The sequence below is a fragment of the Cupressus sempervirens genome, chromosome 5, assembly GCF_028749045.1.
Source record: "Cupressus sempervirens isolate cs-2001-9-10 chromosome 5, ASM2874904v1, whole genome shotgun sequence".
In the NCBI taxonomy this organism is placed as follows: Eukaryota; Viridiplantae; Streptophyta; class Pinopsida; order Cupressales; family Cupressaceae; genus Cupressus; species Cupressus sempervirens.
Window position 1 is genome coordinate 920623207 of NC_143122.1, and position 22444 is coordinate 920645650.

The 22444-nt window shown below is 34.7% G+C and overlaps 1 protein-coding gene across 1 annotated transcript; it reads right to left on the reverse strand.

Moving 5' to 3' along the window:
• Positions 1–628: 628 nt before the first annotated feature.
• LOC149558967 (basic agglutinin-like) lies at positions 629–21034 on the reverse strand. Its single transcript, XM_089831171.1, has 3 exons — positions 20992–21034; positions 20435–20835; positions 629–715 (listed from the first exon to the last, which is right to left on the reverse strand). The coding sequence occupies exons 1-3, from the start codon at positions 21032–21034 to the stop codon at positions 629–631; spliced, it is 531 nt and encodes a 176-aa protein (XP_089687297.1).
• Between the last annotated feature and the right edge of the window lie 1410 nt (positions 21035–22444).

The following is a 22444-nucleotide window of genomic DNA, read 5'->3' on the forward strand; positions in this document are numbered from 1 at the left end:
ACGACACGCAGGTTTCATCGAGGTCTTCGTTAACGTTGACATATTCTAACGAAGTACAAACTAATTGTGAAATACATGGGCTTCTCGTTTGATATTCCATTTCAGTCTTTATGAAGGCAGGCGGGCCTGGTGCACAAGACGGTGGATAACATATAAGTCAAGTTGTTTCTACAAAACGTTAAATGCCTCGTTAGTTTGTTCTCTCTAGATAACTAACTGATTTTATGATTCGGCATTTCCTAGAAAACACATAGAAGTTAAGCATTTCTTGCAGTTGGTCGGATGATTCCATTTTGGCCTACCAACGAACAGATAGGCCAGATTATTGTTTTGTGACTGATAAGACCTGGGAAATTGCTAGTCAAGATGAAACTTCGACGAAACGCATCGAGGTCTTCGTTGACGTTGACATATCATGAAGAACGTGCAAGAGAAATATTTTCGATGTCATCCACTACGGAATTTGTCGTGGAATGCCTTTGGGCATTACGAAAGAAACACATCGAATACGTTGAAACTCTCGGGGGTTCTTGTTGTGACTTTCGGCGAGTTCAGTTTTTTTCAAGGCAAATAGGCATGGTCCACAAAATGCCGGATATCATATTTGTCCAATTTTTCGTATAATATTTTACTGCTTCGTCAGTTTGTTTTTCCTAATATTATTAGCCGATAGGCTTTCACCTGGGCGATAGCCCACCGGAATTTCTTCACGCAGCTGTTCGAAAACGGAAACTTTTTATGTTTATGGCTGACAATGCTCGTGACACCTGGGTGCACTTGTACTAATTTAATATATGACACAATTGTTGCCTTATTAAAGCTGTAGATCACAAATGAAATCCCCCAAATCTGATAGAGTTGCCCCTTAAGATTTAAAATTACAGCGAAGATGTGGCAATTGATATTATATTAAATACATAAATTTATTACACCAAATCACAACGACCCAGAATATTAAACAATCTCACCGCAGGAAATTAGAAGAAATTTTCATCAAGAGTTCCTACACCATACTAGTAGGTAACGCAGCTGCTCATATTGCTTACAAAGTATAGAAAAGTAAAAAATACATTTTCATAGTGATGACTTGGGTGTATAAGCTATGAATAATTCATAACAATCTCCGCTACTATAAATGTGAAATAAATTTTAACTTAAAACACATAGATCTTAAAAAAGACTTTGCTTAAAGAGCCGCTGTTAGGGCAATTTTTTCGTCACACGTTTACATAACATGTTCAGGATGTAGGTAAGTTTGAGTGATACTTTTCTAATTTGGTAATTTTATTATTCTTATTATTTAAATTTTAAGATTATTTTGAATTCTTACAAAGAGAATTTTATATATTTAAAGTTTATTTTGAATTCTAGGATTTCAAATATTGAAATATAAATTTATTTGATTTAGTGGAAATTTGAAGAAATCAAGCTTTTGAAATTATTAATAAGTTATAAAGTGTTTATATATATCTACAATATATTTAAATTGCAGTGTCTTTAGTTTAGTGGTGAGCAATTTTTTTTTCATTATTCTTATCTAGCAAAATTACTAAAAATTAAATTAGATATACATTAAAATTTCTACATTAGATTAAAATTGTTTAATATAAAACATGTCCTTATGAAGATTATGAAAACAATGTCAAATGTGTCCAATGAAACACAAAATGCAGAGAGCTCTATGGAAAAAAAGGAGCAATGTTTTGACTCAAATATGGGTGAAATTCTCCAGTTTTCTTGAGCAATACTTTCAGAGACAACTGAATTAAAAAAAGAAAGTTCTCTCACAGTCAAGGAGAAGATTAGGGTTAAGGTTTTGTTGTGGGGTTTTAGGTGAGCATTGACATCATTCACACACCTATTTTTTGTTTTGATATATTTCATGTATCCATTTCTTATCCAAATATTTCACCCTTAAAACAAAGATTTGCATATTAAATAATATACTAAATTATCCCCATACCTATCGGCTATACACTTGCACCCTAACTTGGTGCAAGCGCTAGTGATACGGTATTTCCTAGAAAACAAGATTGGAGCTGGAGTCCTTGTTTTTTGATTAAAATGGGGGATAATTTTTTTTTGACGGCAGATGGGCATGGTGCAGAAGATGGTGGATATCATATAAGTCGAATTGTTTTTATAAAACATTAAATGCCTTGTTACTTTATTGTCTTTAGATTACTTACTGACTTTGATTCGGCATTTTGTAGAAAATACTTAGAAGTTAAGCATTTCTTGCAGTCCGTCGAGTGATTCCATTTTGACATACCAACGAAAACATAGGTCTCTTCGTGTTGCGTTAAATTTGATTATTGTTTTTTTGTAACAATTTCAAAGAATGTGAAACTGAAATTTAAAATGAAAGAACAAAAATATAAAATGCTGAAACTATTGATTCAGATTTTCTAGATACATTCAGAAACATTCAGAATTGATGATATTGAAATGATACTGAATATTATATTGGAATGATATGAATATTTACATTGATGCCAGAGCATCTTTATATAGTCTTCTTTTCCTTTACAACAATTATTTTCCCTTACATCTACTACTTACGGGAATAACTTCCCACAACTATATATTGAACTAATTTTATTTATCTAATCTAAACATAGAAACTAACCTAATTAATGTAATAAATCTAACATTCCCCCCTTATTACATTAATTCAACAATCTAACATTCTTGCTTATTATAAACTAACATAATCTAATTAATGTAATAAGTCCAACATTCCCCCTTTATTACATTAATCCAATAAAAGTGAAAAGCCTTCACCAATATTATTCCTATGGAAACTTTGATGAAGCTCCTTCACCAATCTTTGAAAGTAGTCTACAACTTTAGATTGCAAATCCTAATCTTGAAGTTGAGCTCCCTCACCAATCTTTGAAAGTAGTCTCCCTCTCTGCAACTTCAGATTACAAATCCTAGTCCTGAAGTTGCCCTCCTATCCCAATATCCCAACTTCAAACTATAAATCCTAAAGTTGACCTCACAATAACATTTTTTCCACCTCCTTTACACAACGAGACATAATTCCTCCACAATCTCACGTCTCCATGGAGTGTGCCTGATGCCTCCTCTATGCTGCACATGAGATGCCTTTCCTCCAAAAGTCCACATCTCCTCCGAGTGTGTCTAACGCCTCCTCAAGTGTCGTAGAACCAATCACCACTAATATATGGGCATCTTTCCTCCAACACTCGACATCTTCTTTGAGTGTCTCTAATGCCATTTTTGAAATCCTGCCCCCCTCACTCAATAGAAGGACAATCACGTAGCCAAGCCCCCTCTTTTATTCAGGGACACAAATCCATCAAGTCCCCTCTTATCTTTAGGGATGAATTTTCCAAGCCCCAACTTTACAAGGACGGAAATAGGTGCTTCCCATGCAATAATCATCTCTAAGCAAGAAGCTAGCTAGAGATGATAAAAATCCTCCAACCTCCATTGCCTCCAACCTCCTATTTTATTCACAACAAATAGGGTATGGTCATCCAAAATCCATTAAAAGCACTCTTCTCCCCATTGATTAACCTACTCTAATACCACTATAACAGGCCCAAAGAATTTGAAACTGAAAATATAAAATAAAAGAGCAAAAATATAAAATGCTGAAACTATTGATTCAAATTTTCTAGATACATTCGGAAACATTCAGAATTGATGATAGTTTTGTCACCGATAAGGCCTAGGAAATTGTTAGTCATGATGAAACCTCGACAACACGCAAGTTCCATCGAGGTCTTCGTTGAGATATGTAGAGCGTGGAAGAGAAATATTTTTGATATCATCCACTACGAAATTCGTCGTGGAATGCCTTTGGCCATTATGAATGAAAAACATCGAATACGTTGAAACTCTCAAGGGTTTCTTGTTGTGATGTTATGCGAGTTCAGTCTTTTACGAGGCAAATAGGCATGGTCCACAAATGCCGGATATCATAGACATCCATTTTTACGTATAGTATTTTAATGCCTCATCAGTTTGTTTTCTCTTAGGGCCTATTTGGCAAGAAGAATAGGAATACAGGAATAGGAATACCTATTCAGGTTTTGTTATTCTAAGAATACAAAAATGGAATACGTATTCCTATTCTTTTTTTGGTTCACTGAGAATTTGATAGGGAATATGTATAACCTATCTTTGGTATATAGAAATATTGTGTCTCATATATGATGGTTGGAAACTGATCACTAGTTACTGCAAATAAGCTACAATTGTAGACAATGGTGGATCATCACTAGCTTCATGTAGTAATGTTCCCTTGGCTTGCACACAGCTATATAACTCCCTTCTTAGAGCTCGCCAAGAGCCTCCTCACATATGGCCTCTGAATTTCCTTTGTCTCCACTCCTCTCAACATTGCATGGAATAAAAGCTAGATTTTGTGGATGCTTGGAATTGAGTCCATGGAGATTCCATTGTCACCCATAGGCATTGAATGCATGACAGGTTTATCAGAGATGGGAAGGATAGACTTAATACCGCTGCTCTTCCAAGCACTTTGTCTTTGTGAGAAGCCCTTTAAAGCGTTATTGAAAATATTTTCACCTAATTTTGTCATACATGATATGAAAATCTACTGGACTCCTTGGGTTGCCACCAAGTTGGGAATTGCCACTATAAATTTTGTGGTAATCAACATGACTTTGATGACTTTCTTAATGGGGCAGCACTAGCATGGACTGCCCCAAATCATGACTGCTGAAGATCTGTGTGTACTGCCAATGGGATTCTCCTCTTTCATTATCTACAACTATTTCAAATCCACCTTCTATGACTATTTTAAATCCACCACTTTCAAACAAACAAAAAATAGCACCAAAATGAACAAAAATCTGCAGAACAAAGAACAATAAAACTAGACGAAAACCCTACCTTTGGCTATCGGCATGAAAGAATGTGTTTGAGCGCCCAAAAGATGAGCGAGCTTCATGGATGGACCTAAAATTTTGTAATTTTTAGCAAATAAAAATGTGGAATAAGAATAAGTATTCCAATTCCACCTCTTTGGGTGGACTTGAAATACCCCCTCTTTTGGCACAAAATGGAATACGTATTCCAATCATATGCCTATTCCTTATTCCTACTTGCCACACCCAAATAGAGAATTTGATGATTTTAGAATAGACAAATGCCTATTCTAGTCGTATTCCACTTGCCATATGGGCCCTTAGTGTTAGTAATATTATGATCTATTATTCCCTAGAAAACAAGGGGAGCAAGTTAGTGTGGTGGGGTTTGGGTAATATCAAGTTGTACATTTTATTGTGAACTTGAAACAAAATGTGAAATGTGAGAGGGTTTTCAATTTGTGAAGACCAAGTTAACTATTCTAGAATATTAATAATTGAAGTATATTTAAAAATAAATTAGAAATAATTATAAATTAAATTTTTCATCGATCAAAATATCTTTAAAATAAAAATTAAATTACATGGAAAATTAAAAGTTCAAATATTAATATTAAAAAGGTTAATTAAATATTTAACTATTAATTTAAAATTAGTAATAAAAATGTAAGTTTATTAAATTAATAAATAATAAAATGAAAATAAAAATAGTTATCGATACTATTAAAATTGATATGTATAGAAAAGTTTAAAATATAGTTAATATTAACAAGTATTAAAATCAATTGAAAGTAAAATTTGATATTCATTTTTTTTTTAAAATGTTGTTGTTGATGTAATCAATGTATATATATATTTTAATTTATTAATCAACTTTATAAAAAGAAATATGACATAACCAAAGTATGTAATATGAATATATATCACTAAAATAAAATCATCTAATGCGATATATTTATTTATGATTAAAACTAAATAAAATTGCTAAGATTTTAGCTGAAAATAGTGATGTTATATTTTATATTTTAGACAAATGAAATTGATAATGCCTATTTTACCAAACACGTTTCCTTGGTTTTTAGTCAATCTGAAGTTCTTTTAAACAAAACTTGTACTAATGACATTCAATAAAATTATTTGAATTCATAATTTATTTCTAGTTGAGCCTTCAAGAAAACATAGAAAAACCAAACTATCCAAAAGTAATCTCCTGATATAATAAACAAGATTAATTGTATTTTTTAATTCTATACCTTAAATAAGTTGCTGATTTTTTAGACTCTACAAGAAGCCACATGACCCTATGTGGAGTCTACACTAACATGTGGAGATCTTCAATGCAACTACGTGCTTTTTGCATAGATGGCTAAGTGTCATTTAGGCAAAGGCAAGAAGCCACATGGCAATTTGAGATTGCAACTGGAGCAAATGGATTTAGCAAGTGAGTAGAGTCCCTCAACAGAAATCAAGTGAAAGTTAGATGTTTCTATTTAGACATGGTTTATGGAGGTAACATGATCAAAATTTCTCAAGTTGAATGAAATAAAATCAAACATTATTTTGATCATTCACAAAATGATAGTTTGAAAAGATGATAATTAAGCATAGTATGCTATTAGTATTCGTGAATTCACATGCACAGGTTATGGGTGCAAATACATATTTTAGGCTTGGGATTTTATTCCTTTCAGGCATTCACTTGTCTCTTTTTTAATGACCTTTTAGGAAAGGGAATTCTTCCTTGATAAAGAGACTGCGATTAGTTTCTCGAAAGATTTAAATCTCAATTCTCATATTAACCTCTCCAACATCACTGGTCAAAATACATTACAAACCCAAGGGTATTATCTCAATGGATCATGATCATCCAAATTCAAATATTGGGCAAGCAATTCTAAGGGATGAATATCAAAATTCAGGCAAGTGCAGCAAGATTTGGAAATCAAATGAAACTTATCAAGTGTTTCAAAGAAATCTGGTAAAGTTTTTTGAAATGTCCCTTTTTCTGATTTTGTATGATATTTCCAACCTTTAATCAGATCTTTAAGATCAAACAACTGATATCACAAAGATCCACCAAATTCCTCAAGAAACCCCAAATTGGGTATGCTGAAAATAGTGCTAAAAGCTTCACAACTTCACAATTTATTAATAAATCTGAAAATGAAAATTTTTACAGAAATTTCAGCAGCATAACAGCCTACAAATTGACATTTCCAGATCCGTATAGCCTTTACACAACAGCTCAAAAATGTAGGACCAAAACTATGCTCATCAGGCTCCCAAAATAGCACAAAATATGCCCGAAAACACCACAAAAACACTAATAATCTATCTCAGAAGTTTAATCACATCCCAATATATATATTCAGCTCTATTTTAACATTTAAAAGTCTGATATACAGCAGCAACCCAAAATGATATGAAATACTCAACTGTAAACACCAAACTCATACAAAAAACACACCCGAAAACCCACAAATCTGCACTGTTCAGCACAAAGGCAAACTCTGTATGAGCATGCACATGGAATGGCTTCAAACTCCCGTCCTTAGCCTTCCTGGAAACCTGCAAAATCCCGTTCTTGAGTCTCCCTGGAAACCTGCAAACTCCCGTTCTTGGGTCTCCTTCTCCACAGGTTTGGCAGCCTCTGAAGAATAACAAAGAATGAGCAAAAATCAAGTTCTGGAATGTACCCAAAATGCCTCCAAACCCCCTTAAAAGAGGGCATAAATGTAACTCACGTTCAAGAGAGGTTAATGAAATATATTTTAATAATAATTTTCATTTATTAGTCCAACGGTTTCCAAAGATTAACCCCCTTTTTCCAAAACTTCACTTTCTTGGGCCTGGCCTGCCTTAGCAAAGATTATTATTTTTTAATTATTTGAAAAGGGGACATGACAAGTCCTCCCCTCCCAAACATTGCTTGTCCTCAAGCAATGGTTGAACAATAAACCAATCAATCCACCTGGATCCCAAATGTAGTCATGAACTATACTACTACCAATTAACACAGGCTCTTGCAATATCCTCTGCAATATGACCAAGAGGAATCCATAATCAAACTGACAATTATAGCTCAACCAAACTCTGAAATCACCACTACCACAATCAAAAACCCATGAGGCACAAACTCTTAGAACATTAGAACCCAAGCAAAGTGGACAAATCAAACTACCAACACAGTAAATACCATCAACGCATCCCACTGGCCTATACGGAATGCACAATCCAACTCTGCAACAATGGTGAATGCTCTCAAATAAAACTGTACCAAGTATGGAGAATCCACACACTGTACAAATCCTGCAGTCAACACAACTTTGCAAATCACCGGCCACTATCTCATAACCATAACTACCATGCACCCCTGATGGTGAAAAGCCATCACAAGATAAATAGCAAGAATTTGAACCCAAACCAAATCTTCCTGCCATCAACTCCTCAACACAAGGATCAAATGCAATATAATGTTGATAAAAAAAACCAACCTTAGTCAACAACTCACCATGAACAAGTGATACAACCCACTGTGACTAATCACCAGCTAAGTCAGGAGATGTCATAGCCAAAGGAGTAGAATCAATAACAACACCCGCTAAAGCATCACTCTGAAACTCCTGCTCTAAGTCATGTATTATCAAGCTGTCAACTGTAGAACCTATCGCCATGTCATGCCCATCACAACTCTCATCTTGAGGCATCAAATTGTCCCATAAATGATGATAAGCACTAGGAACCAAAGTACATCTCTGTATCATTATCTCATCAACATGGTCATCAAAGGTAAATTGATGAGCATACCTCACAGTGTAATGCCGATAGAATGCACCAATCTCAGTTAGTGGCTCAGACTGTAATCCAGATGAAACTAACTGCAATTGATCATTAACCATGTTGGAACTAACTACTACCTCTAAAGATATCACCAAGGGAGTAGTGTTACTAGTAGGAACCATGCCAACTGCCGACTCACCAACATCACACATGATCTTTGATAAATCTCTAGTCTCTGTGCCATCAATACTAGAGGCCACCACCATGTCAGGCATACAACAATCTGCTACAACACCCAACTCAACTAAACCTAACTCTAGTGGGAATGAACCTGATATTCCAATGTTAGTATCAAGAATGGATGCATCCCCATCTCCACTGTCTCTAACAATCTCGGCCATGGACATCCTCGGATCACCAAACACCACTGCTTGTGACTGTATAGAATCAGGTGAAGATTGTAGTCACTCTAACTCCATGGTCACCTTAGCCAAATGAAACTGTGACTCCTTGAAAGCCAACTGTGTACTCTCAAGAATCTCAGAAGTCACCACAAGCTGCTCAATAAGCTCACTCACCTCATCTTCCTTGGCCAACAATGCATCATATGTTGTACTGCCCCACTTCATAAGATAATCTCTATCAGCTACCAACTGCATATAATCCTGTCTCAGAATCTGGATAGCCTCCCATAAAGAGTGCAACTCTGTCAAGGAAAGATAACTGCCTCCCTGCTCATCACTAGTAGGAGAACCCCATCCATAAACTGCTAACAACTGACGAGCAGCATCAAAATGCTGGCAAGTGATAGCAATGTCTTGGTCACTAACTCTCAACTAATTAGACACATGATGGCACTGGCTTGACTGTCTCCTACAAACCTCCTATGATGCACTGTCTAAAGGAGTATCCTCAAAGTTACTAGTCTCTAGAGTATTACCATCCATATCCTTTGAATCAAATCTAAAACTTATATCAACATACAGAGTATCAAAAACATTAGCATTGCTGTCCAGCTCCTCCATACCCAAGGAAACTAAGTCTTCAAAATTGCCCACTGCATCCTCCTGGATGTCATCAATGCCAATATGATCCTGGGACTCATCTATACACACTGCCAAATATGAAATATCATCAACACATTCTAGCAAGTATGGTCGACTGGATATATGAACAAAGCCCAACATCGGTGTATAAAAACTAATACCAACATTGGACAAGCTGCTAGCACAAGAAAAGACAACACCGTGCAATCTACTAATCAAATCCATGATAGCACCCAAACAAACACTGCTACCAAAAAGTGTTAAAGATCTCCTCTCAACTGAATCCCAAATGCCAATATAACAATCTTGAGTCCATATCTGTAAACTAGAATCAGCTGGTAACTCAAGAAAAATCCTCACTTGAGTAATATGACCAATACCAACTAACTCCACATACCTATCATGATGAGATAATGAAGTCAAAATACTATCTTTACTCACCTTCAGCTGGCGGGATAAATCATTTGAAGTACTACCTGCCTCAACCTCATGTGATGAAGCATCTAACTGTGCCTGGTACTCTTTCTCAACAAAGTCATGAATGCTCAATGTTTGCTCATCTCTACCAAGTATCTCACCATCCTGCACAACAACATCCTCATAATCATCATCTGAACCCACTACACTGTAGTCACTACCTGTTGTAACTATACCATCCTGAATACCTGTGGCATCACCCTTTGAAAACCTGTAAACAATTGTCTCAATTTGAGTATCAAGTTGACCGTTACTATCAATCTGTCTAATATCCTTTCCCACCACCTCTTGTGGTAGAGTAGAATCTGATACCTCGACCTGGCTATCAGCTAGTTTTTCAAACTCCTCATGCAAGTTCTTGGGAATTGTGTCATCTATCCTGTGAGAAAATCTGCCAAATAGAAATCCAGTCAACTTATCCACCTTAGCTAGGTCAGATAACATGTCATTCATTATACGGTGGTGCTCAACCAACTGTTTAGACATGTCATGGCTTATTTTCATAAGTTTATCTCGAATGTCTAAATAACCATCCTTTCTACTATTTTGACTCTGGCTATCAATTGTCCAAGATCGTTCCCTCTGAGACTCTATACTATACCTGTCCATTCTGCAAACTTCTACAAACCCTCAGGCTGGCAAGATCATGGATCTGATACCACTAAAATGTCCCTTTTCTGATTTTAGATGATATTTCCAACCTTTAATCAGATCTTTAAGATCAAACAACTAAGATCCCAAAGATCCACTAAATTCCTCAAGAAACCCCAAATCGGGTATGCTAAAAATAGTGCTAAAAGCTTCACAACTTCACAAATTATTAATAAATCTGAAAATGGAAATTTTTACAGAACTTTCAGCAGTATAACAGCCTACAAATTGACATTTCCAGATCCGTATAGCCTTTACACAACAGCTCGAAAATGTAGGACCAAAACTATGCTCATCGGGCTCCCGAAATAGCACAAAATATGCCCGGAAACACCACAAAAACACCAATAATCTATCTCAGAAGTTTAATCACTTCCCAATATATATATTCAGCTCTATTTTAACATTTAAAATTTTGATATACAGCAGCAACCCAAACTAATATGAAATACTCAACTGTAAACACCAAACTCATACAAAAACACACCCGAAAACTCACAAATCTGCACTGTTCAGCACAAAGGAAAACTCTGTATGAGCATGCACATGGAATGGCTTCAAACTCCCATCCTTAGCCTTCCTAGAAACCTGCAAACTCTCATTCTTGGGTCTCTCTGGAAACTTGCAAACTCCCGTTCTTGGGTCTCCTTTTCCACAGGTTTGGCAGCCTCTGAAGAATAACAAAGAATGAGCAAAAATCAAGTTCTGGAATGAGCCCAAAATGCCTCCAAACCCCTTAAAAGAGGGCATAACTGTAACTCATGTCCAAGAGAGGTTAATGAAACTTATTTTAATAATAATTTTTTTTTATTAGTCCAACGGTTTCCAAAGATTAACCCCCTTTTTCCGAAACTTCACTTTCTTGGGCCTGCCTACCTTAGCAAAGATTTTCTTTTTTAATTATTTGAAAAGGGGACATGACAAGTCCTCCCCTCCCAATCATTTCTTGTCCTCAAGCAATGGCTGAACAATAAACCAATCAATCCACCTGGATCCCAAATGTAGTCATGAACTATACTACTACCAATTAACACAGGCTCCTGTAATATCCTCTGCAATATGACCAAGAGGAATCCATAATCAAATTGACAATTATAGCTCAACCAAACTCTGAAATCACCACTACCACAATCAAAAACCCATGAGGCACAAACTCTTAGAACATCAGAACCCAAGTAAAGTGGACAAATCAAACTACCAACACAGTAAATACCATCAACGCATCCCACTGGCCTATATGGAATGTACAATCCAACTCTGCAACAATGGTGAACCCTCTTGAATGAAACTGTACCAAGTATGGAGAATCCACACACTGTACAACTCCTGCAGTCAACACAACTCTGCAAATCATCGGCCACTATCTCATAACCATAACTCCCATACACTGCTGATGGTGAAAAGACATTACAAGATAAAGAGTAAGAAATAGAATCCAAACCAAATTTGTCTTCCATCAACTCCTCAGCACAAGGATCAAATGCTAACTGATGTACATACCCTGCAATATAATGTTGATAAAAAAAACCAACCTCAGTTAACAGCTCACCATGAAGAAGTGATACAACCCATTGTGACTGATCACCAGCTAAGTCAAGAGATGTCATAGCCAAGTGAGTAGAATCAATAACAACACCTGCTAAAGCATCACTCCAAAACTCCTGCTCTAAATCATGTATTATCAACTTGTCAATTGCAGGACCTATCACCATGTCATGCCCATCACAACTCTCATCCCGAGGCATCAAACTATCCCATAACTGATGATAAGCACTAGGAACCAAAGTACATCTCTGTATCATCATCTCATCAACATGGTCATCAAAGGTAGATAGATGAGCATACCTCACAGTGTAATGCCGATAGAATGCACCAATCTCAGTCAGTGGCTCAAACTGCAATCCAGATGTAACTAACTGCAATCGATCATTAACCAAGTTGGAACTGACTACTACCTCTGAAGACATTGCGAAGGGAGTAGTATTACTAGTAGGAACCATGCCAACTATTAGCTCACCAACATCACACATGGTCTTTGATACAACATCTCTAGTCTTCGTGCCATTAGTACTAGAGGTCACCACCATGTCAGGCACACCACAAAAATCTGCTACAGCACCCAACTCAATTGAACCTGACTCTAGTGGGAATGAACCTGATATGCCAATGTTAGTATCAAGGATGGATGCATCCCCATCTCCACTGTCTCTAACAATCTCGGTCATGGACATCCTCGGATCACCAAACACCACAGCTTGTGACTGTATAGAATCAGGTAAAGACTATAGTCGTTCTAACTCCATGGTCACCTTAGCCAAATGAAATTGTGACTCTTTGAAAGCCAATTGTGTACTCTCAAGAATCTCAGAAGTCACCACAAGCTGCTCAGTAAGCTCACTCACCTCATCTTCCTTGGCCAACAATGCATCATATGCTGTACTACCCCACTTCATAAGATAATCTCTGTCGGCTACCAACTGCATATAATCCTGTCTCAGAATCTGGATAGCCTCCCATAAAGAGTGGAACTCTGTCAAGGAAAGATAACTGCCTCCCTGCTCATCACTAGTAGGAGAACCCCATCCATAAACTGCTAACAACTGACGAGCAGCATCAAAATGCTGGCAAGTGATAGCAATGTCTTGGTCACTAACTCTCAACTGATTAGACAAATGATGGCACTGGCTTGACTGTTTCCTACAAACCTCCTCTGATGCACTGTCTAAAGGAGTATCCTCAAAGTTACTAGTCTCTAGAGTATTACCATCCATATCCTGTGAATCAAATCTAAAACTCATATCAACATACGGAGTATCAAAAACATTAGCATTGCTATCCAACTCCTCTATACCCAAGGAAACTAAGTCTTCAAAATTGCCCACTGCATCCTCCTGGATGTCATCAATGCCAATATGATCCTTGGACTCATCTATACACACTGCCAAATATGAAATATCATCAACACATTCTAGCAAGTATGGTCGACTAGATATATGAGCAAAGCCCAACATCAGTGTATAAAAACTAATACCAACATTGGACAAGCTGCTAGCACAAGAAAAGACAACACCGTGCAATCTGCTAATCAAATCCATGATAGCACCCAAACAAACACTGCTACCAAAAAGTGTTAAAGATCTCCTGTCAACTGAATCCTAAATGCTAATATAACAATCTTGAGTCCATATCTGTAAACTAGAATCAGCTGGTAACTCAAGCAAAATCCTCACTTGAGTAATATGACCAATACCAACTAACTCCACATACCTATCATGATGAGATAATGAAGTCAAAATACTATCTTTACTCACCTTCAGCTAGCAGGATAAATCATGTGAAGTACTACCTGCCTCAACCTCATGTGATGAAGCATCTAACTGTGCGTGGTACTCTTTCTCAGCAAAGTCATGAATGCTCAATGTTTGCTCATCTCTACCAGGTATCTCACCATCCTGCACAACAACATCCTCATAGTCATCATTTGAACCCACTACACTGTAGTCACTGCCTGTTGTAACTATACCATCCTGAATACCTGTGGCATCACCCTTTGACAACCTGTAAACAATTGTCTCAATTTGAGTATCAAGTTGACCGTTACTATCAATCTATGTAATATCCTTTCCCACCACCTCCTGTGGCAGAGTAGAATCTGAGACCTCTACCTGGCTATCAGCTAGTTTCTCAAACTCCTCATGCAACTTCTTGGGAATTGTGTCATCTGTCCTGTGAGAAAATATGCCAAATAGAAATCTAGTCAACTTATCCACCTTAGCTGGGTCAGATAACATGTCATTCATTATACGGTGGTGCTCAACCAACTGTTCAGACATGTCATGGCTTATTTTCATAAGTTTATCTCGAATGTCTAAATAACCATCCTTTCTACTGTTTTGACTCTGGTTATCAATTGTCGAAGATCGTTTCCTCTGAGACTCTGTACTATACCTGTCCATTCTGGATAAAGTAGAGTGTAACCCCAATAGGATATAACTTCTTCAAACCACAAGAACTAACATGCAAATGATTAGAAGTAGCATGCAACCATAGATTTGGACATGCAACTGATTAGAAGCAACATGCAACCACCAAATTATGACATGCAAGATATGGGTAGTTGTCAAAACTGACATGCAAGATCTGGGTAGTTGTCAAAATTGACATGCAAACTTCTACAACCACCAAATTCACCAAGAACTAACATGCAAATGATTAGAAGTAGAATGTAACCATAAATTTTAACATGCAGTTGATTAGAAGAAACATGCAACCATAAATTATGACATGCAAAATCTGGGTAGTTGTCAAAACTGACATGCAAGATCTGGGTAGTTGTCAAAACTGACCTGCAACTTCTACAAACCCTCAGGCTGGCAAGATCATGGCTCTAATACCACTGAAATGTCCCTTTTCTGATTTTAGATGATATTTCCAACCTTTAATCAGATCTTTAAGATCAAACAACTAAGATCCCAAAGATCCACCAAATTCCTCAAGAAACCCCAAATTGGGTATGCTGAAAATAGTGCTAAAAGCTTCACATCTTCACAAATTATTAATAAATCTGAAAATGGAAATTTTTACAGAACTTTCAGCAGCATAACAGCCTACAAATTGATGTTTCTAGATCCGTATAGCCTTTACACAACAGCTCGAAAATGTAGGACCAAAACTATGCTCATCGGGCTCCCAAAATAGCACAAAATATGCCCGAAAACACCACAAAAACACCAATAATCTATCTCAGAAGTTTAATCATGTCCCAATATATATATTCAGCTCTATTTTAACATTTAAAATTCTGATATACAGCAGCAACCCAAACTGATATGAAATACTCAACTGTAAACACCAAACTCATACAAAAACACACCCCAAAACTCACAAATCTGCACTGTTCAGCACAAAGGCAAACTCTGTATGAGCATGCACATGGAATGGCTTCAAACTCCCATCCTTAGCCTTCCTAGAAACCTGCAAACTCCCATTCTTGGGTCTCCCTGGAAACTTGCAAACTCCCGTTCTTGGGTCTCCTTCTCCACAGGTTTGGTAGCCTCTGAAGAATAACAAAGAATGAGCAAAAATCAAGTTCTGGAATGAGCCCAAAATGCCTCCAAACCCCTTAAAAGAGGGCATAACTATAACTCACGTCCAAGAGAGGTTAATGAAACTTATTTTAATAATAATTTTCATTTATTAGTCCAACGGTTTCCAAAGATTAACCCCCTTTTTTCGAAACTTCACTTTCTTGGGCCTGGCCTGCCTTAGCAAAGATTATTATTTTTTAATTATTTGAAAAGGGGACATGACACTTTTTCTTTGCTACCAAAATCTTGAACTCATCAAGGAATTGTGAAATTTGTGCTTAGAGTCTAGATGGTCTCCAAAGCATCTCTTTTTTGGGTTTAGAAAATGGCATTACAATGGAATATGTGAGATTATTGAAATATCTAGCTTTAATTTCACTGGATATACCATTGTAAGAGGCGATCTACAACCATTGTTTTTAAATATTACATTGCTAAAATGGATTCATGCCAATGGTCTTTTGTACCATCTAAGTGGTGAATGGAACATCTTGTTATTCTTTGTATGAGCAATAGAAATATTCCAAACAATATAGAAAAAAATTGAACAATTTTTGTGTCAAAATTTTTCATGGAAAGTAACTTTTCATGTGCTTTCCTACAATTTCATTCTATAGGCCTAAATCTTTTATTGCTTCCATCTCTATGAATCTAAGAAATTATCTTTTTATATAGAGGTATGAGGGAGCAATTTATACAGTACTAGGTTTTCAAGCCCTTACAAAAATAAAAGTTAAAATGTTTGAAACATACTTATTAGTTTTTTTTGTGATAATCCATAAATCTTTAGATTAAACCCATCATTAACCTAATACATTTTATAGTTTCTAACTTGATATGAACAAATTACAAGCACATCAAAGCCCCTCTTCATGTGGTCAGATAGGACCTTTGAGTGACCTACATTTATCCCTTTCATTATGTATTAGAGATTGAAAATGTTGATTTTATTTTCAGCTATCATCAACATTGTGATTTTTAGCAACTAATTGTGCCTGATTATCGATCTCCTATTCGTTTCAAAGTGGTTATCATCAAACAATAAAAAGGAAAGAAAGAAGGAAATACTCCCTGGAAAAGTATCATTTGGAAATCCAAAGAACCAAAAATCAACCAGGTATATTATTCATGATAGAGCATAAATTTAGACATAGGAATAAAATACATGGCCATGTGAGGTTAGAGCATTATTTTTATGAGAGCTGAATACTATTTATTTTATTTTTCACTTTAGGAACAAGAAGCTTTGCAATTTTTTTCTTTGAGCAATGCTCTCATGAAATCTAAAACAAAACTTTGAGAACTCAATTCAAAAAGATTCATTGAGTACTCTCAAGTGTAGTTTTGAATTTTTATTCACAAGTAAATTTTGTGAAGTTTCTAAAATAAAAGATACATTGGCTTTAGTTTAGCAATTATACCGACCAATAATTAAGTGAACTGATTCTTGTTGATCTATTGTAGACAAAACTTTGACTGTGATATAAGTCATCCAATGATGAATGTCAACTTTAGTGGAAAAAATGGCTTGCAAGAAATGGATTTCAAGTTAGACTAGAAATAAAATTAGCTCAACTACCAATAAAATCTATCCATGAAAACATTTTTCAACTTACAAAATAAGAGGGAAAATCAAAAGTAGTATTGATGTGCTGATACCATCAACCCCCAACCTAGAAACACATAAATGTGGAGAATATGGTAGAAAATATTAAATCAAATGATATATATTTATGTCAACATAAACAAAAAAAATTAATTTAGTTTAGTCTTTATTATTGTATTTTTTGTAGGCAATATACCATTCAATCATTTAGTCTTAATTTCAGCTAATCAAATGTAATTATTTTTATTTTATTTTCATTTTTCATGTGACTAATGTTTAAATGTGAAATTTTATGTTCTAAAATTATTAAAAGTATTTTTTGTTTATTTATTTGGTTCATTTATATTGGATCTTATAGGAGTCAATTTGAAGGAAGCACTACCCATATTGTACAGTGCGCACGCGCGCACACACACACACACACACACACACACACACACAATATCAACCATATAAATATGTTTAATAAATTCTCAATTTAAATAAAAGATTTATACAAGTTAAAATATAGTTAAGTATAATAGAAACTAATGGTTTGAAAAAGACTCGAGATATATATTTTTTATGAATTCAACTTATTATAACTACATGCTTAGTTATCATGAATAGAAACTTAAAATCTAGTTCTTCCTCATTTTGAAGGTTACCTACTAAATTTATCCACCTTAATATTTTATAAAAGACTTACCGACTATAGACTTTTATTCTAATCTCTTTAAAGCATAATGATTGAATAGTGGAACTATATAACAATTTTCCTACTATTATTAGTAATTCAAGGTTTTTAATGGAGATTTTGAATTTAAGGTTGTAAGGTATTAAAATTTCAATGTTATAATTTCATATGATAGTAATGGTGTCAAATGAAAATCTTCCATTTTTTTGATTTGTTTGTTTCAATTCAATATTTAAAAATATTTTTCAATGTAAAAATTGATAAATAATTTTATTTTTATTAATATTATTTATAACCTTTTTTCATTTTTAGTTTATTTATCTTTACGTGGGTTAAATCTTTAAGTAAGAAAGATGATTATATAAAAACAAATCATTACTTTCTTTTAATATTTAATTTTTTTCAACAAGACTATTAAATCAACAATGGCAAGTAAACTACTATATCTTTGTATATCAAAAGTACAAGTTTTGTACACATGTAGTAGATATCAAGAAAGCTATAATCCTTGAGTACTTCTTTCTACACAATTTACTTCCATGTGGAGTTTTCAAATCTACACCTTGAAATCTTGATACTTTAATCCAATTCATTTTTGCACATAGATTTTAGCGTAGTCAAAATTTTATACCAACTCAATTTAGACTTTGTACTTGATACTTCTAACACATTCTAGAATTAAAATTTATAAATTAAATTTTAAAAAATTATAATCAACATAGTGAAAAAACTATCGATGGATGGAAACTAATTACTTGCTTTTAATATTTAATTATTTTCAACAAGAATATTAAATTGACAATAGCAATTTTATATTTAAAAAGTTTAAGAAATATATTCCTTACCAAACAAAAATGAGATGAAATAAAAAAAAATTATATTGTTTGATTTAGTTTAGATTATAAGAAGTGCTATCGCATGGTCCATACTCTTATAGATCCATGATTCTTCATTCCTCGACTTCTTTTGTTCCATTGCCATATCTATTTCTCTATTATTTACACTAGAGAAAAATGAGATTATAATCTATAAAAGTCTCCACAAACACAATCTCTATTATACAAATATGTCAGAAGAATTGTAGAGATTGGTAACACAATTTTGTAAAATATAATAAACTTAATACTTTACAAACTACTATGAATTGTGAAATTTAATTAATAAAAAATAAATTAGTTATAATTGAATTTAGTAGCATATTTTTTGATAAAAAAAGTAATAATGAAAATATACATTGAGTAATCAATAATTATTTAAAATAAAAAATTCATATTACAAATAAGTAGAATATTTTAATATGAAAATATTATTTTTCTATAATTTGTTTATTTTCTATTTTAATTGTTAGGATTTATCTTTATTTTACTATACTATATTATTATAGTTCTATTTATTACATATTTGATAGTTTTCATAAATATATTTTACTTACCTACTTCTACATATTACTTAAATATTTTTTCCCTTTGCCTCATAATATTTTTTTTATCTATCTATTTATTTCGCTCTCCCTCTTTCTCCATCCGTTTATATCATCGACATATATATATATTTCTCTATCTCTCTTCAACTTCCCTCTCCCCCCTCTCTCTTTAAAATTAATCTTAATTATCTTCTTAATGTAAAAGTCTTATTTCAATCTTTATAATAGCATAGTAGCATGTGAATTTTTTTATCATTTGTAATGCTAATAAATCAACAATAGCTTTTGGGAAAGCATCGTTGTGACAACTATATGTTGTTATAGCTGAATTTTCAGCATTTGGTCATGTGGCAATTTTGTAAGATCATGTGTTGTCATAGAAAGTGTGTGTATCTCATATTCGAAACCTGCTTAGGAACCTCTTGCATAATTGAACTAGGTAAAGCTTTTGCATATATACTAAGAAATGAGAGGAAAGAAAACCAATATAAATTATAAAACAAAACTAATTATGTTTTTGGTTTTTTCCAAACACAGATTTAAAACATGAAATTTTGCTCTGGATCGCTCTCTTCCCTCGCCTCGCCTCCTCTTTTGCTTTTTCTGAAATACTGCAGCCACCTAACTATTGTATCGCCACATAAGACAACAACAACGAACAACACACATATCAAAAAAAACTTGGACAAGAAATCTTCTTTTATCGTGATTTGTAGTTCCATTCACAGCAGCTCGGACTTCCCACGAATGGTTAGAAGAAAAAACTCCAAACTCTCACAGTGTGTGTCTTCGTGAAATTTCCTGTGGAGGTCGACAAGCCAACCTTAATGTTTTCTGGTAGACAGTCGCGCAGATCTATTGTATAGTTAAACAGAGGGCTTTTGGGTTTATAAGAAACATTGGTGTTGTTTGGATTACAAGAGAGAAAGACACGCAAACTCTTTTCTACACCGTCATAATCCACCCAGGCATCCCATGGTTTACCATTGAAGAGATACGGGTAGCAAGAGGTATTGAATAGTCTACGGTTGTTAAGAGAAACAGTCAACTTTGAGAAAATACTATTGATATCAATCCCCACATGATTGTCATCGGGATCCGTTTCGTTGTTGCAAATGTCAAACTCCACGGCAACCATGGGATACGGAGATCCATTATAGGTTTCCACATTGAATAAGTCGAAACCTCTACCAGAAGGGTTCTCTGGTTGTTCCAACTCGAAAGCTGCCAAGAAGAACGCAAGCCCGTCTCCATGATTGCCGTAAATATTGTTGTTCAGGTTAATAACGAATTGAAAATGGGTAAAAAAATTAGCCAGAGCCCGAGAGGATCTGCCCCATAGGTGAATAGATTTATTATAAAATGCCTAGCCATAGCTACCATCTAGCCTTCCCGATGCTTCATTATTGGTAAGCTGCGGCATCCCTCCTTGATTGTGTACTCTTTCTGTATCTGTCATAGGAGGGAAGTTAAAGCTTACACTTCCTGAGTGTGTGAATAAAATTAAAGAAGCAATAAAGCAAAATAAAAGGAGAACAGGTACAGGCTGACAAAGATTGGCCATCTGATGATCTGTTTTACAGGGTCTTAGACCATGTGATTTCTTAGTTTTGAAGGGCCTTCGATGGAAAGCAGGGCACATCAAGGTCTTCGTCGATGTGTGAAGAGCAAAAACATTGAAAAGAAAATTGTTTTGGATATTTCACCGTTTGAAAATACTACCAAAACCCATACAAGATGTTAAATTTCGATACGATTGTTCGTCTGGCGTTGCATTTCCGTCTTCTTAGACGGATAAACAATCTTTTAAGCCAGCCAGGTGTTCCCCAATGGTCTCGATATCATACACTTCATTATTATTTATTATTAATTAAGCTGATAGGCTTTATGTGGGAGCTTCGCTCCCAAAAAAATTAATTTTGAAGGAAAAGTTGTCAACCCAAATGAATTTCTATTTTATGATAGCTTTTTCAATAGAAGTCATTTTTTAGAAATATTTAATAAACAATATTTTTGCATTTTTTAAAAATATCCTTTGTTTATAAACTATCTTTATTATTATGACGTTTCTAATTCTCTCCCCCCCCTTTTTTTTTAACTTGCTAATTCTCTAATGTTTTTTGTTAATTTCTATAAATGTCTATCGGTAGCTTCAACTTTCTTATGCAATCTACATGTTGAAGAAAATTTGCTGTCTAATCTTCCATCAATTTTATAGATGGATCAGCTTTGTTTTTTTCACCTAAACCTGGGGGCAAAACCTTATGTTATATGAATATTGATTCTGCTATTGAAGGGCCTGGATTCTTTGCACTGGCTATGCCACAAAGTAAAAGATCTTCTAATTGAAATTAAAAAAGAGGTAGGCACATACAAAAAACTGCTCCTATTGCTGATCAGAAATTTACATTCATTTCTTGTTCCACATAATTAGATTTGTCTCTGGTAAACTACAGTAAATGTCACTGGTGATATAAATGTTGTATACAATATAGATGTTGTATGCTGATATAATTGCATTTCCTTAAATAGTTTAAGTACTTCTTCACAACACCCATGCATGGCATATGCCCTAAACATGGAACTCCATGAAATTAGGTTTGAATTATTCATTCTATTGAAATCCAACCTAGCATCTAATGGGCTCGAGCATTTGGCATACATGCTTATGAGTTGGTTAGATAGGAAAAGATATTGCTCAAAGTTGTTTCTAATAATTTGGGTATGGATTTGCCTACCTTCTTCCAAGTCATTTTCATCTACACAGTTTTGTAGCAAAGAAGATAATGTTTCTGGGTCAGCTATAATTCAATGATGATTTGAGGAATCCATG